Source organism: Adiantum capillus-veneris, chromosome 9 (genome assembly GCF_014529385.1).
Source record: "Adiantum capillus-veneris isolate H3 chromosome 9, ASM1452938v2, whole genome shotgun sequence".
Taxonomy (NCBI): Eukaryota; Viridiplantae; Streptophyta; class Polypodiopsida; order Polypodiales; family Pteridaceae; genus Adiantum; species Adiantum capillus-veneris.
In genome coordinates, this window is record NC_140939.1 from 119923664 (window position 1) to 119947258 (window position 23595).

Here is a 23595-nt window from a genome sequence, read left to right on the forward strand (position 1 = left end):
TTGTCTCTTCAAGTTACTGATTTGACTTTCTTTATTGTGTGTCATCTCCTCGATGTCGATGTTTTTAATTTCTCATCTCTGGCAGCAGCTAATGCTCCTATGGAGCCTTTGGTAAGTGGGGGATGTGGGGAAAGGTGCAAAAACACTTTGGCAAAGGATTTTTGTCGTTGAAGTGGTTCACTATCTTGTTGAGCTTTGTATGTATGATGTACGATTGCAAAAAAAAGTGGTGCCTTCTGCACATGTTCTGAAATTACATTCTTTGCAAATTGTGCAGATTTGATCATTTGATCTTAGAAGCAATTTTGAACCTTCAAGATACAAACGGAGGCAGTAAGGGACGGATTGCAAGCTATTTAGAGGTCTCTTTGAATCATGCTAATTGTTCAATGTTGTTTTTTACACGTAGTTAAGAGTTTATTTTTGTGGGTTTCGTGAAATATGTTGTTTTTTATGTAGTTGAGAGTGTTTTTTCCGTGGGTTTTCTGAAATAGATGGGAATCACTCAAAACTGAGATGTTTTAAAGTTAAACAGGATAAGAGTGGTTTTCACTAATCTTCTAATGTTGTTGAGCAGATATTCCATCGAGGTTTTGAACCAGTGACCTGGATTCAAATTGCACATGCGTGTTCTCTGGTGTCTATTCCGTCCTAGGCAGGCGTTTAGTCATAGGCAGTAGCAAGACTTTTCTAAGGACCTCATGGCCACCATGTATCAACTTAAAGCTCTTCATGATCTCTCTCTCGTTCTTTCTCTCTATTTCCCCATTTTTAACCTTTATGCACCCCAACAATCGTGCCACTCTGTTTTCAACCCACTGCCCGAGAGTTCAATTCTAGAATGCTGTATCTACATCCTATTGCCTCTTTCACATGCCTACTTTCTGCCAGCCTTTCCCAGAATAACAAGATTTACTTTCCTTATTACCATGGATCAATCTGACCAATTGATGGACTCTCTCTCTCTCTCTCTCTCTCTCTCTCTCTCTCTCTCTCTCTCTCTCGTAATGTGTATCATATTGATTACCAAAAGGAAATGTACATGGTCAAACGACCAATCAAACAACTATGTACAATGCTAAAAGCTCATTATTGGACATGAACATGAAAAGCTAATAACCAAGATGGCACAGCCGTCGTGCTAGATTATCAAGCAATAAATGTTGTCGCCAAGATGCCATCCTTCTAAACTTGTGCATTTTCCATGAGAATGACCCCAATAGTGGTGACCGAAGATACATTTGTAAAAGGTGCACTGGAAAAGTGTGAATTGGGTGACGATCTCGTTTGCAACTGCGGGCAAACCTTGTCTTAGGACCGGGCAACCAATGGATCTTGGATCTTTTGTGACAAATCTCCTCGGAAATGACCCCCTATCGCATACCACCCACCGACGGGCACGGTTAACTGAACTGTAGATGAAATGTGCAACATAGGGTGTCAGACGGAGGGGAATAGAAGCAGAGAGAGAAGGGATCATTGGGAAAACTAGCAAGAGAGAGAAAATGCTGGTGGGAAAAATGCTAGAGAAAGGAGGTCCAACACACTCCATGCCAATGTGAATCACTCCATCCTCAAAGAATGATCTTGGAGTCCTTACCTCTAGCCGCATAGAAAATGCCTAAGGACTTTGACTACCTTAAATACCGTAGAGTTCGAAGAGCCTTCTCCATATGTGACTTGGCGGGTCTCTGCATGAAGGAGTTAAAAGTCCCACTGGGAAATTGACATCAAACGGGGTGTTGAGTACCCAAATAAGGGATCTAACGAGCTTCTCATACTTTGTAACATCTGCTACATCTGAGGGGTCATTTTGTGACAACTTTTGGTTGGGATTCATAGGAGATGAGATAGGTTTACACTCAGTCATACCAAATGCTTCCAACAACTCTTGAACATAGTGTTGCTGATAAAGAAAGATGCCCCCCTCTATTTGCTATATCTTCAATCCAAGAAAGTAGTGAAGCAAGACGAGATCTATCATCTGAAACTCCTTGACCAAGGTCTCCATAGTATTGCATATGCGCTCAACATGGCTACGTATGATCACAAGATTGTCCACATAGAGGATAATAAGAGTCATCAATCCCCCCTCTTTGTAAATATACAAATATGGGTCCGCAAAAGAACGATGAAAGGAGTGCCGTAGGAAGAAAGAGTGTATCTTCCGGTACCACTCGAGAGGCTTGCTTCAGCCCATACTAGAGCCTTCCACAACCTGCAATCCGAGACAACATCCATTTGATAAACGGGCCACCCAAGAAAGGCGGCAAGGGGAAAAAAACTGTCCGAATGGTTGCCATCCTCGTAGTCAGTGCAAAGGTCTCGTCGTAGTCCACACCATGTCTCAAGAGAGAATCCCTTGGAAATGAGTCGTGTCTTGTGCTTATCCAAAGAACCATCGGATTTGTACTTGTTCTTGTAGACCCATTTGACACCAATCACCTTCCGCTTGAAACCAATTCCCAAATGTTGTTCTTCTTGATGGAATCAAGCTCTTTCTACAGGCTGGCCAACTTTCACTTTGGTTGTGAAAGTGCTTCCTCTACTGTAAGAGGGTCTCTGTTCTTGATCACTATAGACATCAAAGCATAGTTCACGTGTAATAAAGTCCCATCTGTCTTAGCAATCCGAAGTCGCTGAGAACGTTGAGTCGTAGCGGCATTATGCCAATTAGGTGGAAAATATGAAGTAGTGGGATCTTGTAAAGTCTCCAATCGCCACTTCATTAACTTGTTTGACTTGCCCCTAGAAGAGTGAGCTACTAGTACATCCGGCTGTAACTTTGCATTATGGTGTTGTCTGCATCATCTGGAATGGGTGCATTGTTCTCTGGAGCTTGAGGGACAGGAACAAGATAAGAGGGTTCATCGACCTCAAGAGGAACATCATCATTGAGATCTCCAAGTATTGTCAAATTTGGGGTGGTTGTGGAAGACTTGGGGAGTGGAAGCCCCCTCTGAAACATCGAAACCCACGGCTAATAAAGTCCCATTTGTCTCACAAGCGGGAGCTTGTGTATACGGGACTGCCCTTGGAAAATAAAGTGGTGGAGCTGATGCAAACGATCCTCGGGCATAGTGATATGCCTAAGTCTTTGTGGGTTGAGGCCATTGCTATAGATGTTTATACTCTCGACCCATCTCCTCTTAAGAGGGGACCCCCAAAGCCAAAGACTGCAACACGGGATTAAGATTGCCAATTTTTTCCCACCATGAAATTGAAGGGCTTGATTTTTAACATCCTTGACGATTGCACAAGGAAAGTTACCCCTACCACCTATTTGCAGATTGCACGACAAGTGACAAGAGTCAAGACTTGAAACTTACCCTTTGGATTTTTTCTTTATAAGTGTACTTTCAAGGCTATGGAAAGTACTTAGAGAGAATTCTATACTCCTAGAGATCCTCTTCTAGTCAATTCTGGACATGGCCGTTATCTTGGTAGATTCTTTCCACATAGGCTTTCCATCCAATCAAAAGCACGTGATCAGATCCTTGGGTATTCCTTCGAGTAGGATGCAATATGTGGACGAAACCAATTCCATCTTGCATCAAAGAAATCAAGCATGGCACCTACTTTAAATTATGCATACAACAGATTCCCAAGTTCACTTGCGCATGCAAGATTGCCTGTTAGAGCTTGGCACCTCGACTGAGATTACTGATTATGAACTTGCCAGAGATGTACTTTGCAGCTTGGGTCCTTGAGGCAATTTATCTAGGTTTGTCCGTATTCTCAGCCAGTGCGGAGGGCAGTTTGATATTTGTTGATCGGACTAAACATTCATGATGGGTTTGTGACGTGTGGGGCAGTTGCATGGCTTTTGTGATTTTCGGGGTCACACGTCTTTTTTGAGGGCTCTTTGAGAGATTCGGTCTTCATGCTTATGTCGTTGGGATATAAGCCGGACACTCTACAAATGGTTCTTGATACTAGTCATCAGTTGGCCACTAGGCTCACAATCTTCCCCTACATCCACCACTTCGACATCTATTGGACTAAGCTGTTGCATACTCTTTGTAGCGAGTGGCATACTTGAGTAGGCTCCTGCAAGGAAACAAAGAGGCGTCGATACTTTTTTCTCTAAACATGGTCGAGATTTTGAGTCCTTTTCACGTCGGACCATGGATGGGCTCTACGCAACTCCACAATGGTTCATTTTGCATTCTTCATACAAGCCACCTGTATGTACACATAGCCCTCACATAGTATTCCCCGTCTTGTACGTCCTTTAGGTGATAGGCCTTTGAGCATCTTCAAAGGTCTCTTTGTACACAGTATACTGCCACATTTTGTGGACACACACACACACACACACACACAGAGAGAGAGAGAGAGAGAGAGAGAGAGAGAGAGAGAGAGAGAGAGAGAGAGAGAGAGAGAGAGAGAGAGAGAGAGAGAGAGACATCTTCAAGAGGCCCAACTCCGCCTATGAGACAAATCAATGTACAACTGTGGTATTTTTTGTCTTAAAAAAAAACTTGTAGATGATTGCACTGAACAAAACTCGATAATGTGGCATATACAACTTTGATATACTCAACTGAAATTGTTAGTGGTCGAGTGGTTGGATAAAGTTTGAGTGGCTGTGTGTGTGTGCGAGACTTCTTTTAATTTTTTTATTGGTTTGGTATTTTCGGGTTAAAAATTAAATTTAAAATTCAAATTTAGTTGCTTGTTTGTTTTTTTTGGTTTTGTCTTGTTTTTTCCCGTGTTTTTTTGGTGTGTGTATGTGTGTGTTTGTTTTTGGGGTTTTGTTTTTTGTTTTGCTTGTTTTATCCCTTCTTCTCTTTTTCTTTTTGACATTGCATAAGTTCTTCTTTTTTATTATGCGTCTTTTATTATGTTTTTTAAAACTACAATGTTCTATTTTTGAAGTTTGTATTGATCTCTATAATTTTTTCTTTTTCTCTGGGACTCTTTACACTTTTTGATATATTTTTTGTCCTCGTTCCATTGTTCGCTAAATTTGTAGCTTTAGATATCTCTAACCTTATGAAGGTTTACTCAACTGGAATGGTGGACCTATAGAGGCTCCCATAATGAATCCTAACCCTAGACATCCTTAGGAGGGGAGTAGTTTTAACGTCATGGAAAACTATCCCAAGAGAGCTTAAAGATCTAGCCGATGAGGAGAGTTGAACTCAAGGGGAGAGAGAGAGAGAGAGGCTGCCAGGATATATTTGATAGGGTCTTGTATACATAGATTTTAGACAGGTTTTGTTCAAGATCGGTGTATTCTGAACAATTTGTTTTGCTTTTATCAGGCAGTAGAATGGGCTCGATCATCCCATACACCTTTGGTGATTTTACTTCGATTTCGAGAAGGCCTACGATAGAGTAGACTAGAGTTTTCTTGACGGATTCCTACTTTGGATGGAGGAGTCTCAGCAATGTATAGGTCAGCATTGACTATTGAAGGATTTATTGGATGCTCCTTTGAGCTCTCATTCAATCAGGCAAGGGTGCTCACTAGGAATTAGTTTGTGGCGGAGACGATGTCGGACTTCATCATCGCTCAGTAGCCAAGTATTAGAGGTCTACTCATTCCGGTTGAGATGAGCCAAATTTGATAGATAAGGTGTATGCTGATGATACTCTGGTGTTTTTACGGTATGCCTTTGGTGTTTTGGATGTGATTCGTCACTTATGGATGTATATTGTTTGGCTGGTGGTGCACACATCAACTAGCACAAGCCTTTTGGCATTCTTGTGGGGAGTGACGACATGCCGACCTAGGGTACAATGGATGGTTTTATTTGGTTGAGACTGGGTAAGTCTTGTAGGTTTAGGTAGGTTTGAACGTGACTTCGGAGCATCAGTTTGCACCTATTATGTAGTCGAGCCATAGGAAGTTCTTTTTTTTTTTGGCTTGTTTTCCCCGAAACCCTTGAAAAATTGCAACTGGACATTGCATGGCTAGTGTGAAACGACTGTAGCCAAACGGGTTTCTCACATCGGGAATCTAGGTCGGTCAGCTGGGGATGCCGGTCAACACTGAATTGTGAAAGCATGTGTGTGCCCAAATGGAATTTGGGTCACGCGGAAAGTCACTGACAATTTTATAAGTTTAGAGGGGTTAGGAAACTGCACCGTAAGGGGTATACTAGACACATGTCAGTAGGAGAGCTATTTGTCGTTCATCAGAATCCAGAAGGTCATTCCCAACTTGGGGGCGCCCATAAGAGAGAAGGGGCTGCATTTTTCAGATTTGTGAATGGATTTTCAGGTTCGAAGCTTTAATGGAAAGCTTGCCTACTCCCTTGTCTCATGTAGTGCGATGATTCCTCTCTCGTGCGTCTCTCCCCCCCTTACACGTATGGTAATGCCCCACTAGTTGGGTTCCTCAGATGACTATGTATAGGCTTGTGTGTAAGAGCCTTCTGAATAGGAACCATATTAGCTAATTGCTAATCCCCCACAAGTATGCACAGTTCCATCGCGATAGATTGCGAAACAAGAGAGTTTTTTCGCGTAAAAACTCGTCCAAATCAAAGGGGAACTGTCCCATTGCATGCAGGAGCCTTGAAACACTCATAGACGTGTTTTCTCTGCTCAAAACGATCCAAATCAGAGGCTTTCAAATTGCTGTGTTTATTTGTAGGTTTAGGGTTGCACCTAAATTGCAAGATAACACCTGAGAAGCTTCGGGAAAGCTTTGGGGTGCTTATATAGGAGTTTGGGCACCTGTCAGTGACCAAAACAGGAACTTACAGCGTGCTGAAATTTACCTGCAGCTCACTCAAAAGCTTCTAAAATGCAAGGGAATCCGTCCTAGACTTGTACTTTTGACCTACAAAGGTTTTGGCGCCGTCATGTTGCCAAAATTGGGTCAAAAATCTGCAATTTCAGCCCTTGACAGGTTTGGACAGCCTGGTGGGAGTTTGGTTAAGTGTCCGGATAGTTTGTTTTCAATTGAATAAAGAAATACCGAAAGGGGCGCCAGTCTTTGAGGCCTTCAAGGTGTCGGTTTTCGTGTGCGCAATTTTGGTGTGCACAGTGACATTCTAGTTTCTGGACGCCCTGTGTTCTCTTCTCTTGTAAATCCCCTGTGAAAATTGATAGGTAATTGAATTAGTGCCGCCCTCTGGCACAGAAGAGAGATGAGATAATTGAAGAGGGATCTTCCTCACATGGCACAAAGAAAAGTTCCTACAACTCTTCAAGAAGAGGACATGTTGTTTAAAGCTCAACTACGCAGCTGCATGGAAAATTTCCAGCAGCTGGTCAAGAATCCAAGGATGCAGGATATCTTACAAGCTCCTACACATGTTTTGCAGGCTCCTACACAAGATTTTCAAGCTCCGACACAAGCCATGTATGAGCCGTTGTAGGAAAAGGAGATTTCTCATGCACAAGGGTCCCTCGATACTCGAGGGAAAGCCCATGTGATTAAGCAACCAGCAGTGTCCATTGATCCAAAGCAACCTAGTTTATTTGGACAGGAACCGTTTGTAAATGGTCAAGGGAGTAGTGAACAGGCTATGCGTCATACCCTTCCATTAACTACTTCATATCTTGATTATTTTGGAGGTGGTTCAGTTTTTCAAGCTATGGATGGACCTTCCACAGCTTTGCAAGATTAGATGCCAGGAAATGTGTCTGGGACAATGCAACCAAGCATGGTTAACCCTATGTATGGGAACATAGGTGTCTGTTGAGCTGTAGAAAGAGCAGACATCAACCGAAGAACCCGAAGTCAAACCTGCTGTGCCTTGGGGCAGTCCCACAGACAGTGCCACTGACCCTCTATAGGATGGCCACAAGCTACAGAGGTTGTCGAAAAGCCAATGTGTACTAGCCAGCTCCCAACTAACCACTGGAACAAAGTTCACATAATAGTTCGTTGCCGCTTGTCTGTTCTTCTGTAAGGCTTGAAGACTAGCAATTCGGTCCTGCATCACATTTTGTTGAGTGGCATTGACTTGCCACATACTTTTCAAAGCTCCTAATTGTGCATGCATTGGCAACACTGTCTCTTTGCCGTATACCAACTCAAATGGTGTAAAACTTGTAGCCACCCTGTAGAAGACATTTCTCAAGATTAGCTTCCTTTCTATCTCCTGCTTGTACACATATTTTGTCAACAGTTTGATGATCTGCCCATTGGTACACATATTTTGATGATCACTAGATCATTGCAGTGGGGATGGTAGGATGACGATAATCGATGTTGAATACCCAACTTCTCAACCAATGCATGCATCAGCTTGCTACAAAATTCCTTGCATCTATAAAATATGAGTACCCAAGGCACTTGAAAACGGCAACAGATGCAATCAAAGACAAAGTGAGCAAGTGTATGAGCATTTACCTCTTTAACTGCCCCTGCCTCAACACACGTTGTAAGGTAGTCAGCGACTACCAAAACGCACTTCTTACCTCTTGTGGAGTTAGGGAGTGGGCGAATGGCATCCAAACCCCACTTTTGAAAAGCACTCTGGGCTATGATAGCCCCCTGTGACTTGGCTACTAGTCGTCTTTCACCCATGGTTTGACACTTTTGGTAGGTTTTGCACCAAGTGTACAACCAAAAACCTGCTCGAAGAATCTGGAACATAACGGATCTTTTCCTTGGTATCCGCTCTCTTCATGACATTGCTCCAAAACCTCTTTGCAAAGCACCCTTCTCAGCACTTCTTCTTGGCCATATGTTATCAAATCCTCACCTATCAAGGTAAACCTACGAGTCTTCTGTACAATCCTTCTCTTTTGCAACTTGGACAAATTTTTTGGACATTGCCGTGTACTCAAAAATTAATCTATCTCTTGCAAGGTCTCTCTACCTGCATAGGTGGCATGTGCCACACACAAACCTGCTACATGCACTTGTACCCGGCTACTAGCTAGCTGATCTGCTTCTTGGTTCTGCTCTCTTGACATGCTTGAATTGAATTGCTTCAAAGAACTTTAACAGCTTCTTGATGGAAAAAAACCAATGCTTAAGGGACTCCCTCTATACGTGCCACTGGCCTAAAAGCTGCTTGATGACTAGTAAGACATCACCTTTTACCACTAACTTCGAAATGCCAAACTCCACACATTGCTTTAGCCCCAAATGAAGAGCCAAGTACTTGGCCTCATTGTTGGTGTGGATCCCTTCAAGATCATAGGCCTTGGAAAAAATAACCTTACCTTGTGGATCGTGGATCACGACACCACCTCTCTCTTTCTGCACTATTCTCCCATAAGCTCCATTGAACCACATCACAAAAGCGTCTTTTCAAATCAGGCTCCTCCCCGACTTCATCTCGTACCACTCTTGGATACATTTGTAGGTCGGTGGCATCCTTATTGATCGAAATGTTTGCCAAGTGGGACCGACTGGTATGTTCGATCTTGAACTCAAACTCAAATTCCTGCACCCACTTCATAATACGCTTCCATGGCTTCAAGTGCAACACCACTGTAGGTAGTAGATTGTTAGATGTCAGCCGAAAAACTTGCGAACAATCAAATGCACATTAAACTTCCTGCAAGCAAAAACAAAAGCCATCATCCATTGCTCTGCACTGCTGTAGGTCATCTCCCTGGGACTTGTCACCCTACTCTCGAAGTAGATAGGCTTATAACTTCTCCCAACTTCTTCAGCAACACCGCTCCAATAGCCACAGTACGCACGATCATAGCAATATAGAAATCATCCTCGCGATTTGGAGGACATACCATCAGCATCTAACACAAAATCTCTTTCACCCTGCCAAAAGCTTCCTGTGCCTCTTGAGTCCACTAAAAACCATGAACCTGTTGGGCCATCTTCTGAAGGGGGTACACATATTGCAAGGGTGTCCTGAAAAACCGTGACAAATACTTGAGTTTATGCATAAACGAAGCCAAACCTTGAGCACTTGACGGAGGCTTTATCAACACTAGAGCCATGACCTTCTTTGGATCAGCTTCTATCTCATTTTGCAACACCACATGACCTAATAGCTACGTACAGGGTTACGCCAATTTGCACTTCTTGGGATTCAATTGGCGACCTTCTTCGTCAAGCCTTTGAAAACACAATTGTAGCTTCGACAGATGCTCCGACCGAGAACTGTATTATCCAATATCATCCATAAACACTCTGATAAACCTACCCAAGTATGGCCCAAATACCCTATTCATCCAATCTTAAGAGTGACATAGGCATTCACCAAATCGAACGGCATCTTGCGGTAGGCAATACATTCCCAAGGAGAAATGAACGTTGTCTTCAGTTGGTCCTCAAGCGCAATACCTATCTAGAAGTACCCAGAAAACCCATCCATAATGGAATACCTCTCATGGCCTGCTACCTGGTTTAAGATTTCACCCTAAAATGGCAAAGGATAGTGATTCCACTTGGTAGCTGCATTCAACGTCAACGGTTTATAGTCGACACACACTCTCCACATCCCATTCTTCATAGGATAGATGATACCTGCATCCAAAAGCTTATTAATCTCTTGCCAAAGAGCTTCCTTTTGGTTCTTTCCCAACCTTCTCAACTTCTGTGCCTTTGGCTTATACCCCTCAAGCACAATCTTGTGCTCCACTCCTTTTGTCCCTTGCAAATCCTTGTACTTTGTTGTGAACAGATCAAGAAAAGGAGCACACAACAGAACATAGCCTTCTTTTGCCTACTTAGTTAGGTCTTCACTCAACATATCGACCACTTCTTTTGCATCTATGCCATGAACATGAGGCTGCATAACTTCTTTTACAGGAGGATCCTCTACAGTAACTCCAAATAGGTCTGCATCAATCTTCAAGATATCATCGTCGCTCTCCTCTTCCCCTCTAGTGCTGGTATAACACTCATCATAAGCTGTTTGAGTTTCATAGTCGTGGCTAGTCGACGTGCCAACGTTACTGCTGCCATAAGAGGGGAATGGCTCTCTTTAGTCTTCAGGTCGAGCACTTTCTGTCTTCCTTTCTCTCTATCGGGCAAGGTGAACACCGTGCTCTCCCAATCTTGCTTGGCCCCTAATGCCAGAAGCCACGGCTTCCCTAAAATGATAGGATAAGTGTTGTCACCTGCTTTCATCAGAAAAAAATCAATCAGATACTCAATTCCCATCACCTTCACCTCACGTCCTGGGCCACCCCCAAACACCTAGCTTTAGCATAATTGGCCATCCTCATTCGCACATTCGACTTGGCCACTGCCCTAACATGTGTATCCCTCATAGCCGCTTCTGCCATAACAGAAACGTGTGCTTCACCGTCTACGTATGTCTGCACTTGCATCCTCTTCTCAATAACCGCGTCAACAAGAGGTAAAACACCTGCTGTATTTCCTACCCTCAATGCCATATTTGTACCACATGCACACGCCCTGAACCCTTAGGAGCCTAGTACTCAAACTTGTAGACCACTGTGTTCTCAGCTTAGGATTTAACGGCAACAACTGCCCAAAGGTGATGTTAGCCTTTTGATTTTGAATATCGCTTGCCGGGTCATATTCCGGATGACCATGCCCTAGCTAGAAGTCCAACTACTTGATTCCGTGACGCCTCAGCTTTTTGCTCGTCTCCGGCTACTCCCTGCCTTCATACACCTTCTCCTTACCTTTGCGAGCTCTGGTTTCCCGCTCAGTTTGTGTTTCCGTGTCACCTCTCGCCCTCTTATTAGCCAAAGAACCCACATCCTTCTTGTCTACCTCAATGATATTGACCTTGGGGACCTCACCTTGGTCCGGCGTAGCTGGCGGTAGAGGATTCTCAACTGCTTGCTCTCTTTGACCATTAAACTTCCCCTGCCCTCTGCCTCTGCCTTTGCCAAACAACGGGTATATGCCTCCTCTTTCCAATCCGGCGCATAATGACCCTCTTCTCCACAATTGTAACACCTACTGCCTAGCTCTACCTCTTCCTCCACTTGGCTATCCCTTGTCCATCACACTTAGTCGTGGCTCTTGCAGATGCTCAAACAGATCCTGGACTGTTCGTACCCAATGTTGTGGAACAACTTCTATACTCAGGCTTCCATGATTCTCGTCTTGGGCTACCACAGGAGGACTCTATTGTTGAGTAGGGACAATCATTTCATAGCCTATCACATCTTGGTCAATCTTCTTCTTCATTTTCCTGCTCTTTGAACTTGCAATCGCCATTGCCCCGTTGTAGTTCTCCGGGCTATGAAAATCCACCTTTTCTCGCACCTTGGGATGCAAGCACGCCGTAAACTTATCCAGCTTGAAATACTCGCCATTGGGCCAATTGCATGTCGCTAACTCCTATCAATGCACCTCCTCAGTGGGGGCACCAGAAGATGGAGAGGGGAAGGGGGAACACACCCGAAACACACAAAGTTGCCCCTATATAGCTCAGGGTATCCACACCACGTGTCACAGAAACGGAAGCGTGTATTTAATACTTGAAAGCTGATTTCACCTTTTCAATGACATAAAAGAAAGGACATAGCACTAGGGATGAGAAGATGGGTTGGTCCCCCCCCTTGAAGGAGATTTGTCTTATTATTTCCAAACCGTTACAAGCACATAAACCCGAAACAACATACACTGGTCGTGTCACGAGGACGTGGCAATTGTTAACTATGTCACGAGGACGTGGCAATTGCTAACTTTAGTTGTTGGTTTCTTTCCAATGATTTTTGTTTTATTTTTGAGACCCTCTTTTTGAAGTTGCAAAATGGTCGGACATTGTATGGCCAATGTGAACGGTAGTTTGACCCGCAGACGGGAAGTTGGTCGACGCTGAAATTCGTATAGTAAGAGGATGTCTAGGCTCAATGCAAGATCATGTAGGTCCCCCCGTCGCACTTAGCAAGTTGGTGGATACTAGGAAGTGAACTCAATAAAGGCATAAAGTGAAGGTGGGATTACTAACAGAAAGTATCTGACAGTTGGGCCACATTGCACTTTTGGATGCGGTCCCAATGAGGATAGATGGTCAGATGACCAGTGGGAGCCCAACGGAAGCATCTCCTAAAAATTAGGGAATTGCTGTTTTTGGCCGTGAAATGTGTTCGCATCATTACCTTCGGTATGACCAAGGGAACACTTTACAACTTTGCCGCGAAGTCTGTCGCGAAGTCAACTGGGTGACCAGTCGAGAGATTTTTAGGCGGCAACTTTGAAACGGGCAAATGCTTGTAAATGTGCCAAGTGGCACTTTCCTGTGTACTTGCCTCAGTGCAGAAAAATGGGCGCTGAATTATTAGCTGGGAGAGGCCTCATTTTGCAATTGTCACAGGTTAAGAGCTATGGTGTGCTTTCTTTCCACTCAATGTACATTGTGGTGCTAGGAGTGATGCCCCACACACTATACAATGCTCTCTCTCTCCCTCCGTGCAATTATGTGATGCCCCACAAGAGGGCTCTTTATTTGACTGATGTACAACTGTGTGGTTTCATGCTTTTGTGATGAGGCAAGAGCCTCCTTGAGCAGGAACAGGGGTAGCTAATTGCTACTCCAAAGCAGGCACTGGTGAGGGTCATAACCTCACCGTACAGGTGCATTTTCAGCGTTGTGTATGCGTTGTAAGTTGACTGTTTTTCAGCCATACGGACGCCAGAACCATTGGGAACAGTGCCCCACTGGTAGAGGATAGTTCGGGGACTGGTTAGGGCTGAAAACAGGGCAAAAACCAGTAAATATGGCATGCTGAATTTACTGTTTTTGGGCAGGAATCAGAGGGTTTATGCCAGTGGAAGTGAGTTCCAGTAGGGGAATTGGTTTCTCGCAAGTTTTGGGGTTGTTATGTTGCCGAAATTTGGCCAAAACAGGTGGTATCTAGCTGGATACAGGTGAAGAATTCCCAGGACTCTACATTATAATTTACCCTCTCAAAGTATAAAGAAATACCGAAAGGGGCGCCAATTTTGGGGCCTACAGGTTGTAGGCGTCTGCTCGGAGCATTCTAGCTTCCGAGCCGTGTGTGTGCTTAAGTGTTAATTCCTGTCGCAGGTTCCTTTTGCAAAGTACTCTGTGTGTGTGTGTGTGTGTGTGTGTAAAGTAAAGAATTCCGGGTGAAAGGCAAAGCCTACCGCCCCACGGGCCGGTTTCAAGCTTCCATTGTCGGGATATCAATCACTTTTTTCTCAAAGAGTGAGCGTCGGTTGTTTTGGGTAAAGACACAGAGTACAGGAACGTGGGAATACACTATGGCCGACAAAGGGAAGGCATTATGGAAAAGGGTTCCTCTTCGAAGGACAGACAGGAAACTGCTATGGTGTTTGAGATTGACGAGAGCTCATGGCCATGTCAGTCTGTACCTCCTGTTGATGTGAATGTCCCTCCAATAGTACAGGGCTTTATGACTGGGCAACTTGAGGATGATGCGTTCAGGAATCAATTAGTTGCCGTGGTGATTGTCTTTTCGCAATTGGTGCAAAATCCAAGGTTTATGGAGTTCTTGCAAGTGCCACCAGTGCAACAGCAAAATAGGCTACCTACACCGCGTACAGAGCTTGTTGAGGCTCAAGCCCAAGTACTTCATGCGACTCGGGAGGATAGGAACACTCGCATGTTGCAGAGTCAGGGGCTCCAAAACAAGTTCGTCCCATGCTTGAACAGGTGGCTAGAACGCCTATTCCACAGGTTATGCCAGTTCAGCCCGCCACCTTCAAAGCCCGCATGCTGTCTTGAATAGACAGGGAATTGGTTACCAGGCAATGCACCCAATTTTTCCACCAGCCACGGTACATCCTGGGTATTTCGGGGGTGGATCAGTGTTCCAAAGTATGGCTGGTTATGCGCCTGGAAGTCAGCCGTACATGCGAGGAACAGTGTTTGGGGGTATGCAAGGTATGATGCCAAACCCTATGTGTGGTAGTATCGGCATGCAGCAAGGTTTTCAGTGCAACCAGGGCCAGTTTGGGGTGCCACAGGGTCATTTTGGCATGGCTGGTTTTTTTGGACAGCAGCCAGATATCGCACCTCTGACGCAAAATATTAATGGTTTTGTGGTGAAGTGTGACGCGTGTGGCAGTAGCATCGGAGCACTGCTAATGCAAGATGGACGAGTGTAGCTTATGAAAGCCGAATTTTGCAAGGGCCAGAGAGAACTATGCAAGTCTATGAGAAAGAGCTCTTGGCCGTGATTCATGCGCTTTCTAGCTGGAAGCACTACCTCTTAGGTGCTGATTTTGTTGTCCAAACAGATCATCAGACCTTGCGATACTTCTTGAGACAATCAAAGTTATCCGAAAAGCATATGTGATGGGCAAACATTCTTTCTATGTTCCACTTTTAGATTATGCATGTGGAAGGCAAGAAGAATGTTGTGGCTGATGCGTTATCAAGGAAGCCACAAATTTCAGCTGTGTCAATTCCTTATCATTACGAGTTAGATGACATGAAGGAACAGTATGCTACTGATGAAGATTTTGCAAGGATCTTTGAATAGTTGCGAGAGGGATAACATCATGAGCATTACCTCCTCAGAGATGGTTTTATGATGATGCATGGCAGACTTTGTGTCACTAGGCCATTGCGACATAAGGTCATGGAAGAGAGTCATGTCCCAGCGTATGCAGGGCATTGTGGTATTGATGCGACAGTTAAAGCGGTAGAGACATTCTTCTATTGGCCTACCTTGAGGAGAGATGTGGATGCCTTTGTGCGAGCATGCATAATTTGCCAAAAGGTCAAGTTTGACAGGCAAAAGGCACCAGGGTTGTTACAACCACCTCTGATTCCGGATAAGCCATGGGAAAGCATTGCTATGGACTTTATCTTTGATCTTCCAAGAACGCCAAAAGGGAATCATGGTATATGGACATTATTTGCAGGTTCAGCAAGCATTGCTATGGACTTTACCTTTGATCTTCCAAGAACGCCAACAGGGAATCATGGTATATGGACCATTATTTGCAGGTTCAGCAAGCAGGCCCATTTTATCCCTGTCTGGAAGAAGATAAAATCTGATCAGATGGCACGCTTGTTTATGTACAATGTGTTTAAGTACCATGGTATGCCACAATCGATTGTCACTGATCGTGATCCTCGCATGACCAGTTTGTTCTGGAGAGGATTGTTTGAGAATATGGGCACAACGCTCAAGTTCTTGTCTTCGTTTCATCCACAAACTGATGGACAGTCAAAAGAGGCTAATTCCACTGTCTAAGATCTGTTGAAATGCTATGTGTCAGATAATAAAGGCAAGTGGGAACAGTATTTGCCTATGCTTGAGTATGCGTACAATAATATTATGCATTCGTCGACTGGCAAGGCACCTTTTGAGATTGTTGAAGGTAGCAGAAAAGTTCCTCCCATTTTGCATACAAGGACAGGATCTTTGAGGCAGATCAATATGTTGAAAACATGGATGGAATGTATAAGAAAATTAAAGTTGCCTTGGAGAAGACTCAGACAAAGCTGAAAAAGGCTGCTGATCGTCACCGTCGTGAATTGCTGTTATCACCTGGTGATTGGGTATTCTTAAGGTTTGAAAAGGCAAGGTTAAAGAAGATGAAGGGCAAGGAACGGCTGTTTCCTAAGCTCAATATGTGTTACTATGGGCCTTTTCAAGTGCTTGACAAGATCAGCGATGTGGCTTACAGGCTGGAATTGCTTAATGTGTGGAAGATTCATAATGCGTTTCACGTGAGTCTTCTATGACCCTTTGTGGGTGATGTGCCAGAAAATATGTCAGATGAGGATCAACAAAAAGTTGAGGAACTTGATGAGATCCTGGTACCTGAGCAAGTTTTGACACATAAGGATAGAAAAGTTAAAGGACAGGTTCCAGGACGTTATTTGGTGAAGTTCAAGAACTATCCGCCTATGGATGCAAAGTGGATGGAAGGCATGAACTGTCAGAGTCACCAAATGTATTGCAGCTTTACCTTGAAGGCTTTGGGTTACAACCTACCTATGCCCCAACCCAACGTGTGCAAAGGAGGGGTAATGATAGAGCTAGCACATCAAATGTACATATGAATTCAGTGTAATAGATGGAAATGACAAAAGTATGAAGGTCTCATTAAGTCATTTGTATCTATGTGTTACGACCTTTCTTGCGGATACATGCGATGATAAAAGAGTGCTAACAACACAAGATCATCAGTGGCGTGTATTTATGGTATGCAATCGAGGACGTTTGCGATTTCAAGAGGGGGGTATGTTACGAGGACGTGGCAATTGTTAACTATGTCACGAGGACATGGCAATTGCTAACCTTAGTTGTTGGTTTCTTTCCAATGATTTTTGTTTTATTTTTGAGACCCTCGTTTTGAAGTTGCAAATGGTCGGACATTGTATGGCCAATGTGAACGGTAGTTTCACCCACAGACGGGAAGTTGGTCGGCACTGGAATTCGTAGAGTAATTGGATGTTTAGGCTCAATGCAAGATCATGCAGGTCCCCCCGTCGCACCTAGCAAGTTGGTGGATACTAGGAAGTGAACTCAATAAAGGCATAAAGTGAAGGTGGGATTACAATTACAAAGTATTCGATAGTTGGGCCACATTGCACTTTTGGATGCGGTCCCAATGAGGATAGATGGTCAGATGACCAGTGGGAGCCCAACGGAAGCATCTCCTAAAAATTAGGCAATTGCTATTTTTGGCCGTGAAATGTGTTCGCGTCATTACCTTCGGTATGACCAGGGGAACACTTTACAACTCTGCCGCAAAGTCATCTGGGCAACCAATTGGGAGATTTTTAGGCGGCAACCCCGAAACGGGCAAATGCTTGTAAATGTGCCAAGTGGCACTTTCCTGTGTACTTGCCTCATGCAAAAAAATGGGCGTTGAATTTTTAGCTAGGAGAGGCCTCATTTTGCAATTGTCACAGGCTAAGAGCTATGGAGTGCTTTCTTTCTACTCAATGTACAATGTGGTGCTAGGAGTGATGCCCTGCACACTACACACTACTCTCTCTCTCCCCTACGTGCAGTTATGTGATGCCCCGCAAGAGGGCTCTTCATTTGACTGATGTACAACTGTGTGGTTTCATGCTTTTGTGCTGAGGCAAGAGCCTCCTTGAGCAGGAACAGGGGTAGCTAATTGATACTCCAAAGCAAGCACCGGTGAGGGTGATAACCTCACCGTATAGGTGCGTTTTCAGCACTGTGTATGCATTGTAAATTGACTGTTTTTCAGCCATACGGACGCCAGAACCATTGGGAACAGTGCCCCACTGACAGAGGACAGTTCAGGGACTGGTTAGGGCTGAAAACAGGGCAAGAACCAGTAAATACAGTGTGCTGAATTTACTGTTTTTGGGCAGGAATCAGAGGGTTTATGCCAATGGAACCGAGTTCCAACAAGGGAATTGGTTTCGCGCAAGTTTTGGGGTTGTTATGTTGCCGAAATTTGGCCAAAACAGGTGGTATCTAGCTAGATACAGGTAAAGAATTCCGATGACTCTACTTTGTAATTTACCCTCTCAAAGTATAAAGAAATACTGAAAGGGGTGCCAATTTCGGGGCCTACAGGTTGTCAGCGTTTGCTCGGAGCATTCTAGCTTCCGAGCCGTGTGTGTGCTTAAGTGTTAATTCTCGTCGCAGGTTCCTTTTGCAAAGTACTCTCTCCCTCTTTGTGTGTGTCTAAAGTAAAGAATTTCGGGTGAAAGCCAAAGCCTACCGCCCCATGGGCCGGTTTCAGTTCATATCCCAGATACTCTTCCAATGCATACGAGTGCATAAATTCGTAAGCCTATTGTCGCGTGACACATCCAACCTATGTGTCCGTGGACAAGCTACAGGACTACAAGGGTTCAGTCACTCCACTCAGTCTAGATTTAGAAGTGATCTGGCACTTTTGTGAGTCTATTCGTAGACCGTGCATGCCCAGTCACTTAGTATAGATGCATATCCTCTGGTTGTACACAGCATGATCATCAGTATTCCCATCAGAATCCATCAGATTCCATCAGGGGAATTTTCTAGTGCATTTAGCCTATTTTACTTTTGGCATTTTTCACTTATTAATTTAAGTGACTTTCCAACAAAAGTAGGTAGGGCAATTTTGCTAAGTTTGTATATAAGCAAACTAGAGCTAGCACTATTTGGCAGAAGAGGCAACAGGAGCACATGCTCAACAGGCACCTTCTCAGCAAAATCCCAGCAGAACCCCCCCAAGAGACCTAGCGTTTTTGCCCCCAAGCAACAACCTAGCGTTTTTGGACCAGATCAGCCAGCAATTTGCACTTGCAGATTCCGGCAGCAGCAGGACATCAGATCAGCCTAGCGTTTTGCATTTGCAAGACAACCGGCATCAAAATTGCAAATTGTCAGTCCTAGCGTTTTTGCATCTGTAGCCAACCCTAGTGTTTTGCAGATTCTCCGCGACGGAAAGTCAAGGAACATCAGTGTTTTCAGTTTCAGCAGTTAGTACCCGCAGATAAAGTCCCGGACCTTGCAGATCTCACCTTTCCGCAGTTGTTCCTCGCTGCACGATCAATTTCCTCAAGGTTTACAGTTTCAGCCCAGAAAACGCAGATTTCAGTATCTGCATTTTCAGCGCGTCGTCGTTGCACCGTCGCCATTGCCGTCGTCATCGACATAGAGTCAGAATTCAACAGATAGAACATTTGCAGATTTCAGCTCATAGTGTTTTTGGACAGCAGATAAAAGATTGCAGATTTCAGCCCTTAGGTCGACTTCGTCATCCCCGTCGTCATCGTCGACATAGCCTAGACTTGCATCAGTCTCATGCATACCGTTTGTACCAGATTGTGCAATCATAAGTGGACCACTCTCGTCAACGAGAGTGGGGCCTTTGGAGGAGGGTTTTACAACGTCTCTGGTGTCGTATCTCTCTTCTCTCTCTGTCTCTCAGTCTGATACACTTGCACGCACAGTGTCCATTCACTTTGTTTGTGAGCATAGCATTCTCTCATTAAGAACGGAAGGCTCTACCTTCAATAAGAGCAAAAGGAACCTTGAGCACAGTTCGGAGCACTCATCTTTAGCAAAGCGCAAACAATCATTCCGCTGCACCTAACATTGGTATCAGAGCTTTGGCAGTGTTCTGTATCACTCAAGGAAAGAACCACAAGAATCACAAGAATTTTTTTTTGCTTGTTGCGGTCGCACGAACCCAAGTTCGCTTCGGCCTGTCGATTCCTAATCGTGTTTTTTGAAGAGTGACAGGAATCCCAGGAAAGAAGGGCTTATCCAGCCTCCCCTTGTGTCTCTTTTCACTCATTGAGAGCGGACCGTGGACTTAGCGGCCGGCCAATCGACGTGAGGTGGGAAAAAGCAACCTTGGTGTGAGCGCAAGGCCGCCAAGGGGTGCGTCCGTAGAAAGGAGTAGAACTCGGGTGAAGAGAAGATCCTTCTCAAACACGGTTTGCAAGTGAAAGAAAACCTCAAGAACCTCAAGAACCTCAAGAACTCAAGAACCCCAAGAACCCGCTTCTCTTCCCCTCCGCCCCACCCCGCTTCTCTTCCCCTCCGTCCCTCCCTGCTCCTTCTCCCCCCCCTCCTGCTCCAGTTTCACAGTCGACTCGGGAGACTGGTCCCTCGCCGGCGGCTAGGAGATCTCTTGGCAGCGCCTTTACCACGAGTCGCCTAGCGAGAGAGGGTCTGCCCTTCTTGCGACCCCCTCTGCAGATTCAGACTTCTTCCCTTACAGCCATCCCCCGTGGTCTGACGAGCATTGACCTCCGACGCCGCTGGGATTTCTTCGACTACGGGTTCACTCGCTTTCTCGGCGATTCCGCAGTAGACCACGAGGCAGCCTGCTTCAGGGTCCACGCTTTGTTCCTCGCAGCGAGGGGGGCAGAGGCCTTGGACTCAGCAGTTGGTTTCTCCTTCCCCCTCTGTGGTAGGACCGAGACAGAGTGGTCCCTTGACTCAGTGGTGGGATGGTTGCATACACAGGTTCTCGAGTTCTCTCACCACATGGGTGAACTTGGAGTTACAGATTTGCTATAGACTTTGTGGCCACTGGCCAAGTTTGCGGTGACACCCCCAGACTCAGCAGGATGTAGGCACATTGTGGTGTACTTTTTTGCTGCTACGCAGTGTTTGCCTTGCTATGTATACATTCATGAGGACTCCTGCACAGAGGAGGTTGCTTTACACACGGCTCGCTCTACGTGGGCTTGGGCTAGGCATTAACTGCAGTCTCGCCTATCTAGAGGACGCTCGGATGCGGATTACTCCCCATCCAAGCCAGCCTCGAAGATATCCTGTCTTGCTGCTGCGGCAGCATCTGTTCTCTCTCGTTCCCCATGAGGATCGTCTCGAGGAACGTGCAGGGACTAGGTGGGCCCCAGTTTCAGCGACAGCGGGGCCGATTGCGTTAGGAGCTTCAGCGCTGCCTTGTGGGTGGAGAGATTGATCTCCTCATGCTTCAGGAGCACCATTCGTCTGAGAGCCGCATTCGGCGTTGTGGTCAGATTTTGCGTGGACTATTTGACACCTTTTGGTCAGCTGCTTTTGGACGTGGAGGTATCCAGGGTGGAGTATGTATGACTATTGCGGACTCATTGCAGCAGGTCATTGTGGGCAGAGGGATTATTGCGCCAGGCAGGGCTCAGTGGATCACTATGCAGGTTCAGGGTGGCCTTGTGGGCTTCCTGAACATCTATGCGCCCAATGCGGCGAGTGCTCGTGCAGAGTTTTGGTGGCAGATTCTTGAGTCTTTGCCACAGGCTGACCATTGGTGTGTAGGAGGGGACTTCAACATGTTGGAGGACCCTTCTGACAGGATTGGAGGCAGCCATGCTACTGTGCATGGAGTGGAGTTAGCAGCTTGGGAGAGGTTTTGTTTGACTTTGAGGGTCTCGGATACATGGCAGCACTCTGGCTTTGTTAGGCCTCCAGAGAGTCTTGCTTTCTCTAGATCGGACGGCAGAGTGGGAGGAGTAAATCTATCGCGGATAGATCGCTTCTACACTAGTGATCACTTCAGTGACTTGGGGGGATCAGTGGGCATCCTGGTAGGGACATCCTTCTCGGACCATGCACCCGTGATCCTCACAGTGGCAGACAGGCAGAGGAGTGGGAGCACGATGCTTCGCATCCTAGAGCGGGTCTTGTTGGACTCAGCACTCAGAGAGCGGGTAGAGGCTCTCTGGACAGAGGGCATGGACAGCCAGGCTCTTCCTGCAGACAGAGTGTCCTCAGGCCTAGCTCAGCTTAGCCATTTTTTTCTCAAGGAGTCTTTGGCTCGACGGGCTGCAGCGAGAGAGGAGGAGCAGTGTCTCAGACGAGGCATTGCTTCACTACAGAGGATGCAGGAGCAGCATCCAGACAGTCCATGGTTGGAGGAGCAGTTACAGCAGGCTCGACAGGAGCTTGCTTGCATAGAGGAGAGGCGTCATGAGTTTGCCTTTCACCGACAGGCATCTCAGTGGACTCAGGTGGGTGACAGAGTGACAGGTGCTTTCTATGAGACAGTGGGACCTCGGCACTCACATGCCAAGGTCAATCAGTTGAGGAGACCTGATGGGTCAGTCGTTTGTGAGCCCGAGGATATGCGTGCAGTTGCTACTGACTTTTACCGTGAGTTACTGTCGGCTGAGCCCCAGTCAGAGCGGCAGGATGCATACAGGGAGCAGGTTTGGGCACAGATGCCTTGTCTTGTGACAGAGGAGATGCGCCAGAGGCTAGAGCTGCCACTTCAGCTTGAGGAGATGCACACGGCTCTTAGGGTCCTTCCTCGTGGTAGCTGTCCAGGTGAGGATGGGTTGACTCCCAGCTTTTTCTTGGAGTACTGGGACCTGCTTGGCCCAGATCTTTGCAGTGCCTTTCAGTACATTTTGCACACAGGAGTGATGCCTGATAGCATGAGTGAGGGCCTGATTTACCTCATTCCTAAGGAGGGTGGCTCCTTGGATGAGATTCGATAGTGGCGCCCCATCACCATCCTCAACTCAGTCTACAAAATTCTTGCCAAGGCTTTGAGTTTGAGGATTCAGCCACTTTTGGAGAGCCTTATACATGGGACTCAGACAGGTTTTGTCAAGGAACGCAGTATCCTTGACAACATCTTCACTTTTTGGGAGGCTTCTGCCTTGGCACGGCTCCGTGGGGAGGACCTTGTGATTCTTCTTCTCGATTTTGAGAAGGCATACGATAGAGTTGACTGGGACTTTCTAGAGGGCACTTTACGCAGGATGGGCTTCTCTGATGCTTGGATCAGAGGGGTGTCAGCTTTGTACAGACAGGCTCACAGTCAGGTGCTTTTGGCAGGAGGTAGAGGTGAGTGTTTTATGCTCACACGATCGGTCAGACAGGGTTGTCCTCTTGCCCCCTTCCTCTTTCTGTTTTATGCGGAGGCGATGAGCAGATTTTTGGTGTCACAGCAGGTTGGTCTGAGGGGCTTAGCACTCCCTATACAGGGAGATGAGCTTCTGGACGTTGAGTTTGCCGACGACTCAGCCTTGTACTTAGAGGGCCAGGAGGCCAATCTTCACAGATGTGAGCAGGCTTTAGAGACCTTCTGCTGTGCATCGGACGCACTGATCAACTGGAGAAAGACAGTGGCTTTCTCGGTTGGCAGTGCTCCTGTTCCAGATTGGATGCCAGGAGAGGGTTTTAGATGGATTCCCCCAGGGATTGCAGTTCGATACTTGGGTTGTCAGGTTGGCGTGGACTTGTCCCCCGAGCAGCAGATTGCTCCGCTTCTCCTGTCCATCAGGAGAAAACTGTTACATTGGAGCTCTGCACGCCTTTCGCTGGCTGGCAGAGTAGTAGTTGCCA

The 23595-nt window shown here is 45.8% G+C and overlaps 1 protein-coding gene and 1 long non-coding RNA gene across 3 annotated transcripts in view; one reads left to right on the forward strand and one right to left on the reverse strand.

Annotated features, from left to right (window-relative positions):
* The window catches only part of LOC147451080 (uncharacterized), a 117843-nt gene that overhangs the window by 54143 nt on the left and 40105 nt on the right, over nt 1-23595 (reverse strand). The window lies entirely within an intron of this gene.
* Nucleotides 1-23595, forward strand: part of LOC147451081 (single myb histone 1-like) — an 87231-nt gene that overhangs the window by 45133 nt on the left and 18503 nt on the right. For both annotated transcript variants that reach the window (XM_086520036.1, XM_086520035.1), the window contains exon 3: nt 278-362. In XM_086520036.1, coding sequence (XP_086376162.1) covers nt 278-362 — 85 coding nt within the window. The remainder of the gene's footprint in view (nt 1-277; nt 363-23595) is intronic.